A 21,744-nucleotide genomic window follows, 5' to 3' on the forward strand; every position below is an offset into this window, starting at 1 on the left:
ATTAGTGCCGCGACTTGACCTTATAAGTTGCGGCGCAAGGCAAAGTCAGAGGCTAAGCAAAGGGAAAATCCTGGACATGGGTCGCGACTTGATATGCTTGAGCGCGGCGCCTAAAGACTTGTGTAGATTCGGAATGCTTCAAAAATAGACACGGGCCATGACTCAGAGAAGGCCAAGTCGCGACCTGCATATGAAAAACACAGCTTTTGTAATTTTTTTTACTATAAATACATATTTAGTGTTTAATTAGGTCATTAGGTCAGTTTTTAATTACGTTTTTTTAGAGACTAATTTTGATTCTTAGACTAGTGATTCTGCATTTTTATATTTTTCTTCTTTAAGTTTGTGAATCTTATGTTTTTGAATTATTATTTTGTTGATTTAGTCATGTCTGATATGAACTAAACAATTTTATCTAGGGTTTAATGTAGTCACTTGGATTTCCATCTAATTTAATTATGATGTTCTATTGATTTTTCTTCTCTATTCTAATCTATATAATGTGTGTTTAATGCTAGTAAATACTTGATCAATATTTGCTTGATTTATTATTTTAATTTAAAATTTGAAAGATGAAAGATGAGAATTGAATATGTTATCATTATATAGACATAGGTTGCATATTGGACGAATTAGGTTGCATAATGTGTTTAATACCTATATGACTTATGTAGTAATTAAGTTTCCATGCTTAATGTCTGCTATATGTTTAAGTTTATTACAGAGATGTAGAAAACTTGCATATAGGATGAGATCTTATATCTTGAAAAAGAATAGGAATCGATTTATGTTAACCTGTTATTAGAATAGAAGGAAAGAATTTTAGAACTGATTAATAAAATTAGTAGAATGAAAAGTTGATGAAATTAACACCCTAAGTCTTTTTAATAGTGATTTTCATCTTATAATTAGTGATTCTTTTTCGTAGTTATTTATAATTTTAAAATTAAATTTATTCATCTAAACTTTGGTTGCCAAATAGAAATTAAAAGAACAATTAGTAGTAATTGGAAAATAGTCTTCGTGGGAACGATACTCTATTTATCATCTATATTACTTGAATCGATTGCGTGCACTTGCGTATATATATTTTCACGATAAGTTTTTGACGCCGTTGCCGGGGACTTAATTTCCAATATCAAAGTTAATTTTTGTTTGTTCTAATTTGGTTTTTTATTTTTTATTTTTATTATTTTACACTTATTCGGATCAAGGTTGTATTGTGTTTCAGGAATTGTTGATATATGCGAGGAAGTAGACAAAAGGTACTCATACCAATAGATCTTGAAATTGAGAGAACATGCAGACAGAATTGAAATATAAAGAAACAGTTGGATTTCACCATGGCTGAGAACGCAAATAAATAACGTTGTCAACAACAATGAAAATATGGGTAATGCAACTAAAGTCGATCCACCATTAAGAAACTATGTACTCCCTACTATTATGGGGATACATTCAAGCATTCGTCCTCCAAATGTTGAGGCAAATAATTTTGAGATAAAACCCTCAATTATTCAGATGGTGCAGAATTGTGTACAATTTGCGGGGTTACCAAATGAGGATCATATCTCCAAATCACAAATTTTTTAGAGCTATGTGCGACATTCAAAATGAATGGGGTGAGTAACGATGTTGTAAGATTGAGATTATTCCCATTTTCACTAAGGGACAGAGCTAAGAGTTGGTTGAATTCATTACAAGTGAACTCTTTACTTACTTCGGAAGATTTGGCGCATAAATTCCTTGGTAAATATTTTCCTCCGGCCAAGTCAGCCAGAATAAGTGGAGAGATTAATAATTTACATCAGCTGGATGGGGAGTCTTTATATGATGCATGAAAACGATTTAAAGAGCTGCAAAGGAAATGCCAACATCATGGAATAGAGAAGTGACTGCTAGTTCATACTTTTTACAATGATTTGGGGGGGCAATACAAGGACAGTTATAGATGCAGCATCAGGAGGAGCATTTATGAGAAAAAGCACTAATGAAGCATATGAATTGTTGGAAGAGATGGCTATGAATAACTATAATTGGCCTACTGAGCGTGAGAACAAGAAAGTAGCATGAGTCTTAGAATTTGATCTAATTGCGCTATTGACCGCTCTAGTGGCATCTCTAACCAAGCAATTGCAACATACTAATCTCGCCGCACAAGCAATGCAAGTACATAATGTCGTGAGTTGTGAGATTTGTGGGGGACCACATTCTTATGAACAATGCCGAGCACAGCTAGTTGCTCAACTGATGTGAATAATATTCCTTTGGAACAAGCACATGTTATTGGTAATTTTTCAAGATCTGCACCCAACACGTACTCCAATTCCTATACTCTTGTTTGGAAAAATCACCCTAATTTGTCTTGGAAAAATAATCAAGGGTTACAACCGCAATATCCATAGTACCTACCTCAACAACCCCCTCATCAATCGACTTATGGATTACATTCTAGACCATATTATGATCCAAACCCACGCCCATCTCATCCACCACCACACCCTTAAATGAACCCACAAACAATTCAGCCAGGCCAATTAAATCAATTCATGACAGAGAAAAGTTCTTCAATCAGGAGTTTGGAGACAAAAATAGGTCAATTGGCTCAAATGTTTTCTAGTAGACAGCAAGGGAATTTGCCTAGTTCCACAGAGGTCAATCCTAAAGAGCAATGTCAAGCTGTCACTCTGAGGAATGGGACTAAGTATGATGGACCTACAGTGGAAGACAAGGGGACGAAGAAAGAGGATCAACATGTTACTAGTCCAATACAAGAGGAGGTTACTGAAGACCTTCCAAAGATAGAAAAACCAAAATACACTGAGCCTACACCAAAGATTCCATATCCTCAATGGTTTCGAAAGGCTAATCTTGACAAACAATTCTCTGAATTTCTTGAAGTATTTAAGAAACTTCACATTAACATTCCTTTTGCAGAGGCTCTAGAACAAATGCCTAGTTATGTGAAGTTTATGAAAGATATATTGTCTAATAAGAGAAAAATGGAGGATTATGAAACAGTTACATTAACTGAAGAGTGTAGTGCAATCATTCAAAAGAAGCTTCCTCAAAAGTTAAGAGATCTGGGTAGTTTCACTATACCTTGCACCATTAGGAACTTTCATTGTGAGAGAGCTTTATGTGATTTGGGTGCAAGCATAAATGTAATGTCGTTGTTTGTATTTAAAAGGCTTGGTTTGGGGGAAGCTAAACCCACTACTATTACTCTTCAACTAGTTGATCGTTCATTAACACACCCCAGAGGTATTATAAAGGGCGTTCTAGTAAAGGTAGATAAGTTCATTTTCCCATCGAATTTCATTGTATTAGATATGGAGGAAGATGAGGACGAGCCTATTATATTGGGACGAGCATTTTTGGCCACGAGGCAAGCGTTGATAGACATTCAGAAGGGAGAGTTAAGGCTTAGAGTACAAGGTGATGAGGTTGTTTTTAATGTTTTCAAATCTTTGAAATATCCTTCAGCTAGTGATATTTGTTTTTGTGTTAGTCTATTGGAGGAACCAAGTAAAGGGGTCTAGTCTATTAAGGATCCATTGGAGTTGAGTTTGATTGCAAGCCCTGAAGAGTGTGCTGGTACTGAAGCCAGTGAGTATGTTAAGTGGTTGAATTCATCAGGGAAAATTTATAAAAAGAAATATGAGGAATTGGGGCAAGTGCCTGAGAGACCTCACCCATCCATTGAGAAGCCACTAGCTCTTGAGTTAAAATCCTTACCTGATCATCTTAAGTACGCTTATCTGGGGAAGAATGACACTCTCCCAGTTATTATTTCAGCTTCTTTGTCTGTGACTGAAGAAGAGAAGCTTCTTAGGATATTAAGGGCTCACAAATTAGCAATTTGATGGACTTTGACAGATATTAAGGATATTAGTCCTTCAACAGTGATGCATCATATATTAATAGAGGAGGATAGTAAGCCTAGTATTGATGCTCAAAGGAGGCTCAATCCTTCAATGAAAGAAGTGTTAAGGAAAGAAATCCTTAAATGGTTGGATGCAGGGGTAATTTACCCAATATCTGACAGTGCTTGGGTTAGTCTTGTCCAAGTAGTTCCAAAGAAGGGTGGCATGACGGTGGTTAATAATAATAATAATAATAATAATAATAATAATGAACTTATTCCAACTTGTACGGTAACGGGGTGGAGAATTTGTATTGATTACCGTAAGCTAAATAAGACCACCAGGAAGGACCATTTTCCTTTACCTTTTGTAGATCAGATGCTAGATAGATTGGCAGGCCATCCTTATTACTGCTTCTTGGATGGGTATTCGGGATACCATCAAATTCCTATAGCACCGAAGGATCAAGAAAAGACTACATCCACATGCCCTTATGGAACATTTTCCTTTCAGAGGATGCCATTTAGGTTATGTAATGCTCCTACCACATGTCAAAGATGTATGATGTCAATCTTTTCAGACATGGTGGAAAAAGATATTGAAATTTTTATGGATGACTTTTTAGTCTTTGGACCCTCTTTTGTTGGATGTTTGGCTAATTTGGAAAGGGTTCTAAAAAGATGTGAGGAGTCAAATTTAATATTAAACTGGGAGAAATGTCACTTTGTGGTGACAGAAGGAATAGTCTTGGGCCACAAGATTTCACGCCATGGAATTGAGGTAGATAGGGCCAAGATTTCAACAATAGAAAATTGACCTCCTCTAGTGTCTGTTAAAGGGGTTCAAAGTTTTCTGGGCCAAGCTTGATTTTATAGGAGGTTCATAAATGACTTTTCAAAAATTTCGAAGCCCTTATCTACTTTACTAATGAATGGTGTGGTATTCAACTTTGATTCTGATTGTTTAAGGGCATTTATCACACTGAAGGAGAAATTGGTATCTGCTCCAATTGTTGTATCACCAAATTGGTTTTGAATTAATGTGTGATGCTAGTGATTATGCAGTAGGAGCGGTTCTTGGACAGCGAGTTGACAAGGTATTCTGAACGATTTATTATGCTAGTCGAACCTTGAATGATGCTCAATTAAATTATGCAACTACTGAGAAGGAATTACTTGCAATAGTCTTTGCATTTGATAAGTTCAGGCCATATTTAATTGGTAATAAGGTGATTGTTTACACAGATCATTCAACTATTAAGTATCTTATGACCAAAAAGGATGCTAAACCTCGCCTTATTCGATGGGTCCTATTATTGCAAGAGTTTGATATGGAAATTAGTGATAAGAAGGGGACAGAAAATCTAGTTGCTGATCATTTATCTAGATTGGAAAAAGAAGAAGAGCATAATGCTAAAGAGGAACCAATTGATGAAAATTTTCTGGATGAACAATTATTTTTCAATTGAATGTGAAGAGAAGATACCATGGTTTGCAGATTATGTCAACTATTTGGTAGCTAAAGTTGTGCCTCCAGACATGTTAAGGCAACAACTAAAAAAGTTCTATTCGGAAGTGAAGCATTATTATTGGGATGAGCCCATTTTTTTCGTCATTGTGCTGATCAAGTGCTTAGAAGATGTGTCCTAGAAGAGGAAATGATTTCCATACTTACTCATTGTCATACTTTACATTGTGGTGATCACTTTGGGGGAACAAGGACAGCAGCAAAAGTTTTGCAATGTGGGTTTTATTGGCCTGCATTATTTAAAGATGCTAATGCCTTTGGTAAGAGTTGTGATTGTTTCCAAACGACCGATAATATATCCAGAAGAGATCATGATTGGAATTCTAGAAGTTGAGCTGTTTGAAGTGTGGGGAATAGATTTTATGGGACCTTTCCCATCATCCTATAATAATAAGTACATTTTGCTGGCAGTAGATTATGTTTCTAAATGGGTGGAAGCTACAACAACTCCTACTTGTGATGGAAATGAGGTACTTAAATTTCTTCATAAGAATATTTTTACTCGGTTTGGTACTCCAGGAGCCATTATTAGTGACATGGGTAGTCATTTCTGTAATAAATCATTCACAGCTCTATGTGCTTGTTATGGAGTTCATCACCGAAAGGCTCTGTTTTATCATCCACTTGCTAATGGTCAAACTGAAGTGTCAAACTGGGAATTAAAAGTATTTTAGAAAAAACTGTAAACACATCAAGGAAAGATTGGTTGAAAAAACTTGATGATTCAATGTGCGCATATCGCACAACCTTAAGACTCCGATTGGTATGTCACCATATCGGTTGGTCTTCGCGAAGGCATGTCATTTACCAGTTGAACTTGAGCATCGAGCTTATTGAGCGATGAAAAAGTTGAATGTTGATTTATTTATGGTGGGGTAGAATAGGCTTCTAGAGTTGAATGAGCTCGATGAGTTTCGAAATGAGGCTTATGAAAACGCAAAGATTAATAAAGAAAAGTCTAAGGCTTTTCATGATAGAAGGATAATTAGAAAGGATTTCCAATCAGGAGATAAAGTTCTGTTATTTAATTCTAGATTGAAGCTGTTTCCAGGAAACCTAAAGTCTAGATGGTCGTGACCCTTCACAGTTGTGGTCTCATTACCTTATGGATCGATTCAGATTCATAGTGAGAAAACAGGACATTTTAAAGTAAATGGTCAGAGGTTAAAGCATTATTTGGAAGGACCGGTGGAAAAGTGCAAATCAGTGATGGTTTTGGAACCCCTTTAAATGGGGTATTCAGCGTCCGGCTAAATGGCGTTAACAACAGTGCTATAGGAGGCATTCTTATATTTTATTTTAGTTTTTGTTTTTATTTTTAATTAGTGGACAATTTATTTAATTTTATTTTGGATTTGTAATGTTTATTTATTTTTAGTATAAAGTCTGTAAAAAAATTCGTGCAAATCATGAAAAGGTTGTTTTTCAATTAGTCTTCAGGTCAAGTCACGATTTGAACAAGTAAGTCCTGACATTAACACAAGCCAGAGAGTGCATGGAAATTGAAGGAGGGGCAGGTCGTGACTGGGGCTTATAAGTCGCGACCCTGGGCCAAAACAGAGAGCATTGGAGTTTTTTTAAATAGAGGCGGGTCGCGACTTGAAGAGGCTGAGTCGCGGCGCCTGGGAGCGAGAATTTTGGAAATGTTGATGTGGGCCGCAACTTGCCCTATCTGGGTCATGACGCGCCTGTGTCAGACAGAGGGGAAGTGGTTTAAAATTCATTTTTTCTAAGCAATACCTCTCATTTGTCATTTCCTTTCGTCCTAAACTAGTTTTTCTTGTGAAAAAGCTCTCAATTTTCTTCCCTTTACCTTCTATTTCAATTACCCTTAAGCCATATTTATAATTTCTAATTCCTAATCCATATTGTTCTCTTTCTTCTTTGTTTTTACTCTAACCCTAATTATTTTCTATTGGTAAGAAATGAAGATCAAAAGGAGCATTGAGGAGTGGGCAGTCTTCAAGAATCAAGGGCTTGTAAGTCTTCTCTTTTTGAAGTTTTAATTGAAGTACTTTTATGCTAAGGGATTGAATTGGGTTGTTGAACTGCCTTGTTATTATATTTAGTGTCTTTGAGTGATTTTTTTGGATTTATTCAGTGGAGGAAATTATAGTAAATTAGGGAAAGTACTGCCAAATTTTTGTGTTGTCATATTTGATCAATTGTAAGTATGGGTCCAAGAAAACAACCTACTAGGGCTGCCTCTTCTAAGAATGCTAATCGTCCTTCAACATCCTGCAACTAACCACCCCAAACTCAGCCAATCTCGCCAACACCTCAACCAATTCAAGAGTTTGATTTGACCCGATTTATTAACAAGGATGCCTTTGATCACTATCAAAGGTTATCTCAGCTTCCAGTAATTCAAGAGTGCGGAATGGAATATCAAGAAGAACCGTACCCTCAAGAAACTTATAATATTATTAGGACTGAGATTCTACACTGAGGTTGGAAACTTTTTGTGGATGGTAAAATGGCGAAGGCAAATTGTTCAATGGTTTATGAGTTCTATGCCAATTTTCTTGGGGTTGTTAATAAAAAAGGTGTTTGTCCGAGGGGTTTTGGTTGAGTGTGTCATTGATAATATTAGTGCCCTATTTAGATTATTAATGTTGTCTCAAGAAGAAGATGAATACTATCGATTGGCGTATCATAGTGAAATTGATTGGACTGAGGTGGCACAAACTTTAGGTATTTCTGGTGCTTCTTTTGTCATGCAGAATGGGGAACCGAAGCATTTACGAAGATATCAAATGAATTGTGTGGACAAAGCCTAGACTCTCTTTGTGAGTGCGCGGCTTATTCCCAACACTCACTTGTCTGAAGTGGGAACTGATAGGTGTCTTCTAGTCTATGCTATTATGAAGAGACTCTTTATCGATATTGGCTGATTTATCCGCCAAAGTATCAGGGATTTATGTCGATTGACTACTACTGCTGGGTTGGGGCACGGATCAATGATTACTAATCTATGCGAAGTCTGGGAGGTACCTAAATATCCTAGTGATATTTATAGGAAGGAAATGGGGCCTATTTCTCGTGCTACTGTGTATAAATTCAATGCCCCATTCTTGGATCCACCAGTACCACAACCTAGGAATGTGAGAGTTGAAGAGGAAAGAGAAGCGGTTGAGGAACCTATACCTGCCAATGATCAACCAAATAGCTCACGGGCAGCTGAGGAGGAGAGGAGAGAAGCATATCCTCAATAACTGGCACTTGAGACCCCACCGAATCCGCACTTGGCCAGATTAGATTATATCATCCGGCAGAACTAGCATACTCACAATTATTTGGGAGAGCTTTATGATTATCATAGGGCTCAGGTTGACAGACAGAATGAGCTGGTTTACGATTGTCAAACCAAGAGGCGGACCGCTAGTACTTTCTTCATCCACCGCCTTGGCATTCTTTTCCAGATCCACCACCATTTTAGAAGTGATTCGCACCAGGTAAGTTTTCTTTCTTTACTTATTTTTAAACATTGGGGACAATGTTTGGTTTAAGTTTGGGGGAGTGAGCTTATTTTTTCTGTTAGTTTTGTTTTGTGTGATTTGTTTAGGTTTTGTTAGTGTTTGGAGTTTTGTTTAGTGTGTGTTTAGTTTGGTACCAACATGAATAATGATTGACAACAAGTTCCGATGAGAATAAAGTGAATGTTATGAGTATAATTCAAAGAAAATGAAACCTGAAAACAAAATCTGTGTGCTTGATTCAACACTCCGTTAGTTCATTTTAGTTTAGAAAACATTTGTTGAATATCTTGTCATGATGTTAAATTTATGTTTTTGATATTGATTATGTTTGCTGGAATTGGTTAGTGGAATGATGAATGGAAAGTGGAAATTATTTTCTACGATTCTAGAACTTGCTTACTTGTTATTTGCAGCGAAATAATATATCATGTATGCTTAGGAATATGATTTAGGCTATCATTTGGACCATTTGAGCTTTTCTTGCCAACCTTAAATTACTTGATCCTTTGTTTACCCCTTTTGAGCCTAATTTTGTATCTTTTTGTTCTAAACCATCATTTAAGTCTAATATGTGAAACTTGGTTATATATCCGTCCCTAATATACTATGAGCATATGATTGAGAAAAATTATGGGGATTGATGTGTAATGGGGTTTAATTGTGATTTTAGTGGGTTTAGAAAATGAAAAGTGAAAAAAAAATAGAGAGTATATATATTGAAAAAAAAAGTTTGCGACTCAGAGAAGGCCAAGTCGTGGCCCGCATATGAAAAACACAACTTTTGTAATTTTTTTTTACTATAAATACATATTTAGGGTTTAATTAGGTCATTAGGTCAATTTTTAATTACGTTTTTTAGAGATTAATTTTGATTCTTAAACTAGTGATTCTGCTTTTTTATATTTTTCTTTCTTCTTTAAGTTTGGGAATCTTATGTTTTTGAATTATTATTTTGTTGATTTAGTCATGTCTGATACTAACTAAACAATTTTATCTAGGGTTTAACGTAGTCACTTGGATTTCTATATATTTTAATTATGATGTTCTATTGATTTTTCTTCTCTATTCTAATCTATATAATGTGTGTTTAATGCTAGTAAATACTTGATCAATATTTGCTTAATTTATGATTTTAATTCAAAATTCTAAAGATGAGAATTGAATATGTTATCATTATATAGACATAAGTTGCATATTGGACGAAAGTATATATATGACTTGTGTAGTAATTAGGTTTCCATACTTAATGTCTGCTATATGTTTAAATTTATCACAAAGATGTAAAAAACCTGCATATAGGATGAGATCTTATATCTTGAAAAAGAATAGGAATCAATTTATGTTAACCTGCTATTAGAATAGAAGGAAAGAATTTTAGAATTGATTAATAAAATTAGTAGAATGAAAAGTTTATGAAATTAACACCCTATGTCTTTTTAATAGTGATTTTCATCTTGTAATTAGTTATTATTGTTCTTAGTTATTTATAATTTTAAAATTAAATTCATTCATCTAAACTTTGGTTGCCAAATATAAATTAAAAGAACAATTAGTGGTAATTAGAAAATAGTCTTCGTGGGAACCATACTCTATTTATCATTTATATTACTTGAATTGATTGTGTGCACTTGCGTATATATATTTTCACGATCATAGATAACGGAAATTCTTAGTTTTAACGGTTTTTTAATTTTTTTCGTTAACTTTAATAGAATATTCTTATATATAGCAGAATATTCTTATATTTAACGACAGATTGTAAACATGATTTAAACTTAAATCAAAATAAGTAAATAAATTAAAATGAGATATTTTACAATGACAATTATTTAAAAATAATTAAATTATACGTTTTATAACTTAAATAAAATTTAATTGATTTTAAATTTCACGTATTAGAATAATATCATATTAAACATAAAACATAATATAATCTACTATCAACTATCAACTAGAAACAAACTTTTTTAAAAAAAAAAAAAAACTAGTAACAAACTTAAATTTAAAATCCATGTATAATATTAATATTATATTAAACATATAATATATAATCTCATGTTGTCACTGCCAAATTAAAAAACTAGAACAAAAATAAACTTAAACAAAAATAAATAAATTAATTAAAATAAGATATTTTATGATAATTTAAATAATTAAATCATATTTATTTAAAAATAATAAAGTCATACATATTATTTTTTTTTGTTTTATAAATTTGTGTGATAGTTTATTTTTTTATCAAGTGATTAAAGCTATTTTTCTTTATCAAATTCACCAAAGGACATTGCGAGCTATATTAGAAACTAAAAATAGTTGATGTATGTATACTACTCTAAACTATGACTTTTTCTATTCTTATTTTATTATATTATTAATTTCTTTTTAAATATTATTGTAATTTATATATATGTCTTGTATCCATGTAAATATATATCTATATCAATGTTGTATTTAGATGTCATATATGTAGAGATTATTGATATAAATATGTATATATACTATAGAACTCTAATTCATTTTATTATATATTGAAAAAAAATGAACCGACTTTTATTAAAATTACAGACAATGTTTTGCCTTAATTTTGTTATATATTTATGTCATACATTATATTAAATATATTATATTTATTTTTATGATATTGTTTATTTATTTAAAATTTATATAATAATTAAAAAATAATAAAAATAAATACATATTTGAATAAGTATGATCATAACTTTAAAACTAAACAAATTTGTATTGCACTTTATTTTTACTTAGTGTATATATATATATGAATAGTTGTATCTTTCTTTTTTTTATACAAAATAACCGATATTGGAAAAAAAATATCCGGGTATAGATGAAAAATAAATTTCCTTCCATATTATGATTTTTTCAAAGCATTTTGAATTGGAAATTTTGAAGATAATGATTTTTTACTGATACTTCTCCGATATTTGGGAGACATTTCAATGAAAAAAGTTTATCTTCTTACAAAATATCAGACATTATATTTTTTTTATATCGATTTTCAACACAATGCATATGTGGTGGATCTTAATTTTTTTACATAGATAATATTTATCGTAGCCACAACAAAAGGTATAAAATAATATTTACAAGCTTGACAATTTTGAAAGTTTGGAAACTTTTTCAGTATCCTAAATTATTCAAATTTTCCTGAAAATTTGCAATAAATTTATTGTGACTACAATAAACACTATCATATAACAAAAACTGAGATAAAAATACAAGTGATTTATTGTGACAATTCACCATAGTAGCGCATTAGAAATCTGCACTATTGTAACTATATCCTATATATATATATGGGTACACTATTAATGATTACTACCCGTTGATTGTTACTTTAATATTAATCATTGGATTAAGATCAATAATTCACATTTATAGTTGTTAATTAATATTTGTAAAAATAAATTTTGATTTTTTCAAATTTTTGTAAAAATTACCTGATAAAAAACGTGCATTTAATATAAAAATATAATATTATAAACTTTTCATTTTTCAAATGCATATCAATTTTTAAATATAGTCAGTATCTCTTATTAGTTGAAAACAACATTAATTATGGCAGAACAAAATAACTAAATTAAAAATTAATGTAAAAAAAAAAATTTACCTAATTCTTAGTACTCATCTATGAATAGTAACCATTGAGAAATCTTCCGTATGTATTTAAACAATACATTATTTCCATAACACAATACATAAACAAAGAGAAGGGGTAGATAGCTAACAAATTTCGAACACATAATTTTATCTATATTGGATGGAGGTTGCAGTCCACTTATTCTAAAAACATTTTTTTTTGTTAGAAAATGCTTAAATATCATATTTCTAACTACTATAGCAAAAAATATTTCATTGTAAAAAATTCTCAAATATAGATAAACTAGCATATTAGAATGTCAGCACGATTATATAAACCACTTCATACAAACATAGAAAAGATAGATATGGCATCTTTGACTGCAGAAAGTTTATAGGATTCCAATACATTAACAAAGATTTGAGCAGATACTTGATCCTATTCCTAGGCATTTTCCTGAGAAGAAAGCTCAAACCTGATTATCTATCTACATCAAGAGTAGTGACATGTAAAAACTGTCAATGATGACAAATCCCCAAACCAAAAGACATAAAAGAGTAAGAGAACTAGTCTGGTTATAAATTCCACAAACAAAATGGACGAAGAAAACTACCTCCAATACTGAGCTGGAAGCTGAAAAATATATCAAGGGGTAATGTAACTAGCCCGTCAATTTTAGTTTTACACCAAGACCAATGCAAGCTGTAGTAGAATCTTTCCCCCCTTTTGTAATGTTTTTTTATTCGATTATGAACCGCAACAAGCTGTTTTTTGTGCTGCTTGACCATCAGCGGCATTTTGGTCTGGTTGGTTGATCTTAATTGTCTGAGGCTGTAAGATCAAAGTGAGAGACTGTTATGAACTTTGAATGGAAGAAAATCGATGACTTTCAAAAAGCATGAAAGAATGGAGAAAATAAGTCAAAAAGATAATTTGTGAGGAAGGAAGAGGACACACCTCAGAACCCTTGGAATCAGATTCTGCAAGCCTTTGCTTAATATCCCTTGCTATTGAAAAGAAAACCTCCTCCACATTCAAATTTGTCTTTGCACTCTGTAGAACATATTTTGTTGAGATCAGTATAAGAAAGCACATATGCTGAATCAAGGGATCCCATGTTCACTTGAGCTTAGAGCATAATGCCACTTACAGTTTCAAAGAACTTGATACCATATTCATCAGCAAGAGCTTGACCCTTGGAGGTAGGAACAGCCTAGAGGAAACAAAAAAAGAAATCAGTACAGAAGTACAATAGAAGACATGCGAACATCATATGCAAAAATAAAATATTCAACCAAGGAGCACATCTCCAGTATCTAGACTTTAAAAAGAAATCAGAAAACAAAAGGCAAAATTCCAACTTGCTTTAGAACTTCATATAATGTTAAACACTGAAGAGACAGTGCACACATGAGATCAGACATATTCATTGTTAATTCATACCAGTAGGCACAACTAACAAAAAATACAAAACATAAACTTCCCACAAGTTAATCACTAAACTACTCACCCTTTTGCTTTCATCCATGTCAGCCTTGTTCCCAACCAAAATCTTGTTTACATTGTCAGAAGCATGTTGTTCAATGTTGCGAATCCAGTTCCTAATATCTGCATGAAGAGTGACGAATTGTGGAAACCAGGAATCAAAAAAGTACCGAAAGCATTTCAACTGTCCAATTCAACTGAAAAGAAATTCACGATTTTGAGAAAAAAAATTCCCGAATAGTCCAGACTGAAAAGAAATTCACATTTAAAATAAAAAATCTGGCATAATTCAAAAGCAGGCAAGCCATCCATAAAACAGAAATTATCACAGAGAAACAAGGAGTTACTGTTAAAAGATGACTCATCCGTAACATCATACACCAGCAAAATGCCCATGGCTCCTCTGTAGTAAGCTGCAGAGAACAACAAAGGTTAAGCAAACCTACATATATAATAGATTTTCTTCAACGCAAATAAAAATCGGCAGGCCAGACATCAACCTGATGAAATTATCCCAATTATTTCGATATTCACTTAATGCTTCCTAGATTCAAAAATATTTATACTTGTTAACTCCTATATAAGGAAGCTCTTAAGCTTATAAAGCAACTTTTGTATCAAATAATTTATTTCCCACACAACTCAGCTATGCACATTAGTAACTAATAACAAATCCACAACCAGATATGAAATCAAAAGAAAAGATTACTGAAGCCCATATACATGCCTGTAGTAATTGTCCGGAAGCGCTCTTGACCAGCTGTATCCCAGATTTGTAGTTTAATCCTTTTTCCATCAAGTTCAATTGTTCTTATCTTGAAATCAATGCTGTTAATGGAGTAAGAAAGGATCAGAAGAAATGTTTAACCAAGATGCAAGATCTAAAAGAAGAATCACGTCAACTATAAACAGTTTTCCTTAAATTTTATCTTCTTTTTCAAGGGTTAACTCTCCCTCCTTTCAACCACCTTCAACCCTTACCTCGCCCAAACCTGAATTTGAGATATGACCACCATTTTAGAATAAAGTGGTGGGAGGCCGACACCACAAGGCCAAAGGTTCATTGACAAAAGGGTAATTCGGCAATACATTACATGATTCCCTAATCAATATGTTTATTGCATCTATGATCAGGATCAAAAACAAATTTAAAACAAAATTTTAAATACCAAGTCTATAAACTCATGACAAAAGTTAGCATCCATTTAAATAGGCTCATTCTCTTCGGAACAATATATAATTCTAACAAAAATTCAAGATACAAAGACTCTATGGATACAGGAGAGACAATTATACAAACCCAATGGTGGTGATAAAACTGGTAGTAAATGAACCATCTGAAAAACGCAAAAGCAGACAACTCTTTCCCACACCTGCACAATATTTACTATACATTTAATCCACAGCAAGAAAAGAAACAATATTTCCTAAATAGATAAACAATATACTCCAAATTATTTTAAACAATCACTTCCAATGCAAAATTTTAAATCCAAGATCATATTCAATAAAGATCCTGTAGCAGCATATAAAAAAAAAGGATAAGCATAACGCAGCCAAGCAGAAGAATGCCCTTATTGATCTCTCTCTACATGGTTTAAAGTTTAAAGTAGGCAACAAGCCAAAAACCAAGGAAAACAGCTGATATAACTGAAAAAACTATCATATTCTTCAGAGATTAAATATTTTAACAGAACCCATCAAGCAGAAAAAGTAGAACAGTTACTAAACACCCAAATACACCCCACTACACAATTAATCTACTAAGAAAACCCCTTACGGAAAATAAAAAAATTAAAAAAATCAGACACTAATAACTACTTATATCAAATACAAAATCAACGAATTTCATTATACGCAGATCAATAAGAGCTTGAAGAGAATACCCAACTCAGATCACGAACCCCAATTACTTTTAAACAAAACCCATTACCCCAAACCTATAAAACTCAGAAAAAACACAATAGATCCCGATATATTCTCCTCCTATTTTTATCTACCAAAGAATCTCTAAGGAAACAAACAATCAGGAAAAAAAAACTTACCACTGTCACCAATAAGAAGGAGCTTGATAAGGTAATCGTAATCGGCCCGAGCCCTTGCTGGTGGCGCAGCCATAGTTCGTTTTCCAATTTTTTTTTAAAAAAATCTCAAATCGATTGCGTCTGTATGCCAAAATCAAACCAAAAATAATAGATTAAACAACAAAAAATGAAAAACTAAGTGAAGTTATGGAGATCGGAGAGGAGAAGAGTGAGAAGCTTTTGAGAATGGTTACCTTTGGCGAAGCTTAGCAAGTGGTCGGCGACATGGGAGAGATATCTCAGAAAGCGACCCAATGAAAAGGCGAGGAGTTTGGGACTTTTTCGCTCTCCGCGTCTGATACGTGGGTGCGGCTTTACTGAAGCCTGGCCAAATGTATGTCTACTCTCGGCTACACTGGATCACGCCTCTCCTACTATTTTTTTTTTACTTTGTATTTGTTTTGGGGTTTTTTCAAATATACCCATAAGGAGAATAATTTACAAAAATACACAATCAATAACTTTTATATGGTACAATAAATTTTTAAACAAAAATACGACTTCCTCTTTAATTCGATCGCGCTCAAAGGAAGCTTCTCGCTTCGGGAACCATGCAAGCAGCAACAACAACAGATAAACCAACAAATCACTGTAGATGACAAGGATTTACGCATAAAATAGAAAACAACCCAATACAACGATTGATATACAGCTAAACAACTTCAACAAAATTAAAACAAATACGGGTAAGAATGATATTTTTTATTTTGTAGAACAATGAGGTACAAGGAAAAACGTTGATAAAAAGTTTCCATATGAAGTGAAATCTTAATCTTAGGTATGCCAATTTTAAAATATAATTTCCTAAATGTCTAAATCAAAGTTCATTGTAAAGTGTTTTACATGTTGCTTAATGATAACTGTCTTTAAAATCTGGTTGTTTTATGGTTTTACAACAAATCTGGGTGAAAAAACAACTAAATATTAATTATTGGTATTGAAACAAAAACAAGGAGGATCTTTTTAGTTTTCCTTTAAAGTAAAGTTGATATGGCTTTGTGGTTGGCGTAGGCTTGGCACACCTACATCTTAAAATGCAAAAATTGTATAAATTGGCACATTAAATAGAGTAATAAAATTTTTTGATTATATACCTTTCAGGGAATGGATGCAGTACAATTCTGATACAGAAAAATGGAGACTGAATAATTACATCAATTTTGAACCTAGTGGAGAATTCATACCAGTAGATTGCATCTACAAAGACCTTTTACAGAAGCTATTTCAGCATCTTCAAAGCAACCCCGCCACAACGATATTGCAACTACAATATCAAATAAAAGAAGGATACCTACCTTTGAAAATAGTGGGTGATGATAGTGTCTTCTTTTATATTTAGCTAAAAATAAAGGAAACAAACTTCACAAGGTATCCATTATGTGTGAACATATTCAACTGTTGGTATTAAATGATCAAATCAAATGTACGCAGCGGAACATATGAACCCATTTTAATAAATATTAATGCCAGTCACGATCATATACATATATAAATATTAAATCACATACAAATAGATCATAGATTACCTCTTATAGCCTATCAAGTGTCCTTGAGTCTTTTTGTATAAATCAACGATCTTTCTATCCAGCGTTTTGAGATCTCACACCTTGATCTTCCAAACCAATCCTCAAACACACAAGGACGTGTATGAGCACGTAGGATTCAAAATGTTGATTTATGTGACTCCCTAGATGTACTCAACACATGAGATCTAGAGAGTTTTGAGAGAGAAAATGTTTAGAATAGTTTTCAAGTTTAGAGAAAACTATCATTTTAGAGAGAAAGTCTAATTAACCATTATTTTTTTTAATATCTCGTATATCAGATTTATAAAGATATTTAATCAATTAAAGCATCTATATTTAATTAAAATATAATTCAAATTAAATATGATTAAATATTTTCATTTAATTATCTATTTAAATCATATTTAAAAAGAATAATTAAACAACTGATTAAACAAATTTATTTGAAATTCAAAATTCAAATCCTAGGGATAAAAACATTGATGATAGGCGCCACACACTGTATTGTACAGTGTGTGTCGCACAACCCTATTAAAGTTGCCATAATTATCTCATTTGTTTATTTAATCGACTTTTAAGACAAGATATTTATTCCAACATAAATATTAGTTAATTCAAAATTAAAAAATCATTAGCCTCATTATTCTAAGAGACCTTAACAAGTGAATCAAAAGATCCAATAAACATAAATAGGAGTTCATAAATACTCAACATTTAGAATGATCTACAAATGATCATCTGTTATGACAGGAATTAAATCTTTATGTCAAACGGCAAGTTTATAAAGATAATTAATTCTCATCGGTCCTGTCTGTTGGATTAGCTTATACAGGATCTTTATTTATTTTCATGTATATCTAATATTAAACAAATTAATACGAGATAGCCTAAAACATGTTTCTAAAATTGAATTCAAAGAGAAACAAAGAATAGAATACTTACAGTATACGCAGCAGAATTAAAGAGTCATTCCTTCAGTTTCTCTAACTCTTGTATCCTCTCTGTCGCAAAGTATTATCAAGAAACTGAACCGATCTTCTATTTTCTTCACGATCGTCCAATGTATCCTTAGAACCACCTAGACTAGTGTGGGCAATTCTCAACACATGAGATAGATATAGAGAGAAGAAGAGAAAATAACAAAGAGGCTTAGAAAATGACTTGTGTTTAGAGAGAATCTAAAACTATCAGAAAATCTCACTTGTGACTTATGTTTTGACTTCTCTCTAAGCACTCCTTTTATAGACTCAATTAGGCCATTTAATTTAATTAAAAAATCAATAAAATAATAGCCATTTTGAAGCCCTAGGTCAAAATTATCATATAACTCACATAATCATACACAAATATATCATATAAGCATATAATTCCATATATTTCCATCCTGGCCCCCTAATCAAGGCCCTAAGCCTTATTAGGTAATTTGGGATGTTACAGTAGTAGGTCATTTTGGCCATGAAATCCACCAAGACTTGCATATTGATTGATACCGTTGGAGTATGGCTGATGTCGAATTGGCCAAACTCCATGGTCCATTTTAAAAATCTTCCTGAAGTTACGAGCTTATGGAGGACATCCTGTAGGGGTAATTGGTGAGTACTTTGATGTAGTTGGCATGGAAGCAGAGCCTCAATTTTTAAAAGGCTATTATGAGTGCAATAGCCAACTTCTCCAGTTCAAGGTATTGAGTTGAGAAACGTCTACTAGGAGCTTGCAAACATAGTAAACTAGTTACTGGTGTTATTTTTCCCCTTTCACTAGTGCCACTTTTATGGCATATTCGGACATGGCGAGCAAAGGTACACCTTTTCCCTTTTTTCTGGTTTGGCTTATAAGGATGATTATTCAAAGTGTGCCTTCAAATTTGTGAAGGCTCCTTTGCGGTCTTCATTCCAAGAGAACCTTTTGTTCCCTTTTGAGATGTTAAAGAAAAGAAGGCACTTATTTTTGGACCTTAAGATGATCTGATTCAGGGTCGCTACCCTTTTCATTATGTGAGAAGCATGTTAGTGTACCCTACACTGAGAGGCTGCCCTTTATCTTTTGAGCATATACTTGACAACAAGCTTTCCAACATGGTGTGTGTAACGTCCTACTAATCCAGGACCATTACATTGTGTGTTCAAAATAGTGCTCAAGTCGTTAAGCGAGTCATTTGGACTCAAATGTGTAATTAAGGTTAAACAACAATTTCGGTATTAAAAATTTTAGTCAATGAAGTTACACTTTTCATTAAAAAGGTTTGACTAAATACAAGGGATCCCTAAGGTTTCTATATAAAAAATACAGGTTTATCAAAATTATAGAATTAGTTGACCTAAGCGGTAGAATTAGACTAATAACCCTTGTTCCTCAAAAGTATCTCGACTGTGGCAGTCGAGCAGGCTAAGTATGTACATGCCACTCCTACAACTCTCCAACTCATGGCTAGTCCATCTTTCCTTTGCCATCACCTGCACCACGAAGCACATGTGAGCCAAGGCTTAGCAAGAAAACCCAAATAAGTAAAACAAATACTCAGATAGACATTAACATGTATTGCATACTTTATAATCACAACAGGTTCACATTAATTTTCCAATTAGTATATGACTTAAGACGAGTAGATGCAAGCGTTTTGGATGTCTTGGTATGATTTTTTAACAAAAAAGAATGGAAGAACAACTATTTGGCACTTGTTCTTCCCACAAACAACACCAAACTATTGACGATGAGAACTCGTCAACTACGTTATGGTCTATTAATGCAAGGTCTAGTAAGAAGTCATTGAACTTAAAGGAATTTGGAAATAAAACTCAAAGAAAATTTGAATAATAATAATGGAGAAAAATGTGTGCATCTCTCTATAATCAGGTGTTACAATGATTATCCAACCTCCCCTCATTCTTGGCAGAGGGTCATTATTTATAAGTGAGAGCTTTTGTCTTTATAACATGTGGTCCCCAAGGGAGAAAAATAAAACGACACTATGAGGTACAACAGAAGATCATGGAGCAGGTGGTAGTGGTGTTGGAAAAGTGGATGTTGAGCCTGTTATTTGTTGGGGACGTGGTGTAGTGCTTCCTCCTCCTTCTAACATTGTACGACCACCACCCTTCTGATGGGTGTACCTAATCCGAACTCTGGTGCCTTCATGCCTTTGTCATACAACTCTCTTCTGTTAATACCTCATACTCTGGAATTCCTCATCCATGATCATTGTCTCATTTGCATTACTCCAAGCTTGTACCCTAGGTATGTTGGGTTTTTAACTGAGTTTGAGACCATGTATTTAGCTATAGTAAAGCCTAAACTCGCCCCAAGCTCTAGGGAGGCTTGAGCTCATCTCCTGAGCTCCAATGAGGCTTGAGCTTGCCCCCTGAGCTCAAGGGAGACTTTGAGCTCGCCCCAACTCCAGGGAGGCTTGAGCTTGCCCCCAAGCTCCATATAGGCTTAAGCTCGCCCCCAATCTCTAGGGAGGCTTGAGCTAACCACCAAGCACTAGTGAGGCTTTGAGCTCACCCCCCGAGCTCAAGGGAGGCTTGATCTAACCCCCAAACTCCAAGGAGGCTTGATCTCACCCCTTAAGCTTTCGGGAGGTGCGAGTTTGATCCCCAAGGCTTTTTCCTATCTCTTGGGACTTCTCTTGAGTTCTTGTTCCACACTTGGCATCTCCTGCCATTTTTCCTCATCCACACCTCGCATTGCCCTTGAGAGACATGGTGGCCACCAATGCGAGACCATGAGGCCTAGGTGTTTGAGGAGGAGGCCTCGCTTGTGTGGTGAGGCTTCATGACTCTTAGGCATGCGCTTAGACCTTTGCCTTGGTGAATTTTTCTACATTTACACGTGTTATTGATGTGCCAAAAGAAATTATGTGTATAATTTTGAATTTTTTCTCTAATTTTTTTAAATATAAAATATTAAAATAAAATTAAAATTATATCAACAAGTTTTTAAACAAGATTTATTAAAATTTATATACCTAAAACATAATTAAAATAAAACCTAAAATCAAAACTAAAAAACAGGGTTTAGTGTTCCAGAGTTCATCCTTCTCCAATCCAGATTAAAAAGTAAAAATATTTAACAACATTTATGAGGATAAAAAGTTAACATTGAAAATCAATGTTCTATTTAATATCCAAACTCATAATTCAAACTCAAAAATAAAAATCACAATTCCCATATCAACCCATG

At 33.4% G+C, this 21,744-nt stretch overlaps 1 protein-coding gene and 1 non-coding gene across 2 annotated transcripts; both read right to left on the reverse strand.

The window, feature by feature from the left end:
• Positions 1-1,778: 1,778 nt before the first annotated feature.
• On the reverse strand, positions 1,779-1,885 carry LOC133799076 (small nucleolar RNA R71). The gene has a single exon (XR_009876281.1). It is a non-coding gene; the product is annotated as a small nucleolar RNA R71 (small nucleolar RNA).
• Positions 1,886-12,823: 10,938 nt separating this feature from the next.
• LOC133798457 (ras-related protein RABE1c-like) lies at positions 12,824-16,390 on the reverse strand. The gene is made up of 9 exons (XM_062236737.1): positions 16,234-16,390; positions 16,001-16,120; positions 15,256-15,328; positions 14,683-14,783; positions 14,303-14,368; positions 13,981-14,078; positions 13,621-13,683; positions 13,428-13,523; positions 12,824-13,301 (listed from the first exon to the last, which is right to left on the reverse strand). Exons 2-9 carry the CDS (start codon positions 16,071-16,073, stop codon positions 13,218-13,220), a joined length of 654 nt encoding a protein of 217 aa, XP_062092721.1. The 5' UTR covers positions 16,074-16,120; positions 16,234-16,390; the 3' UTR covers positions 12,824-13,217.
• Positions 16,391-21,744: the final 5,354 nt, after the last annotated feature.

The sequence above is a fragment of the Humulus lupulus genome, chromosome 8, assembly GCF_963169125.1.
Source record: "Humulus lupulus chromosome 8, drHumLupu1.1, whole genome shotgun sequence".
Lineage (NCBI taxonomy): Eukaryota > Viridiplantae > Streptophyta > Magnoliopsida > Rosales > Cannabaceae > Humulus > Humulus lupulus.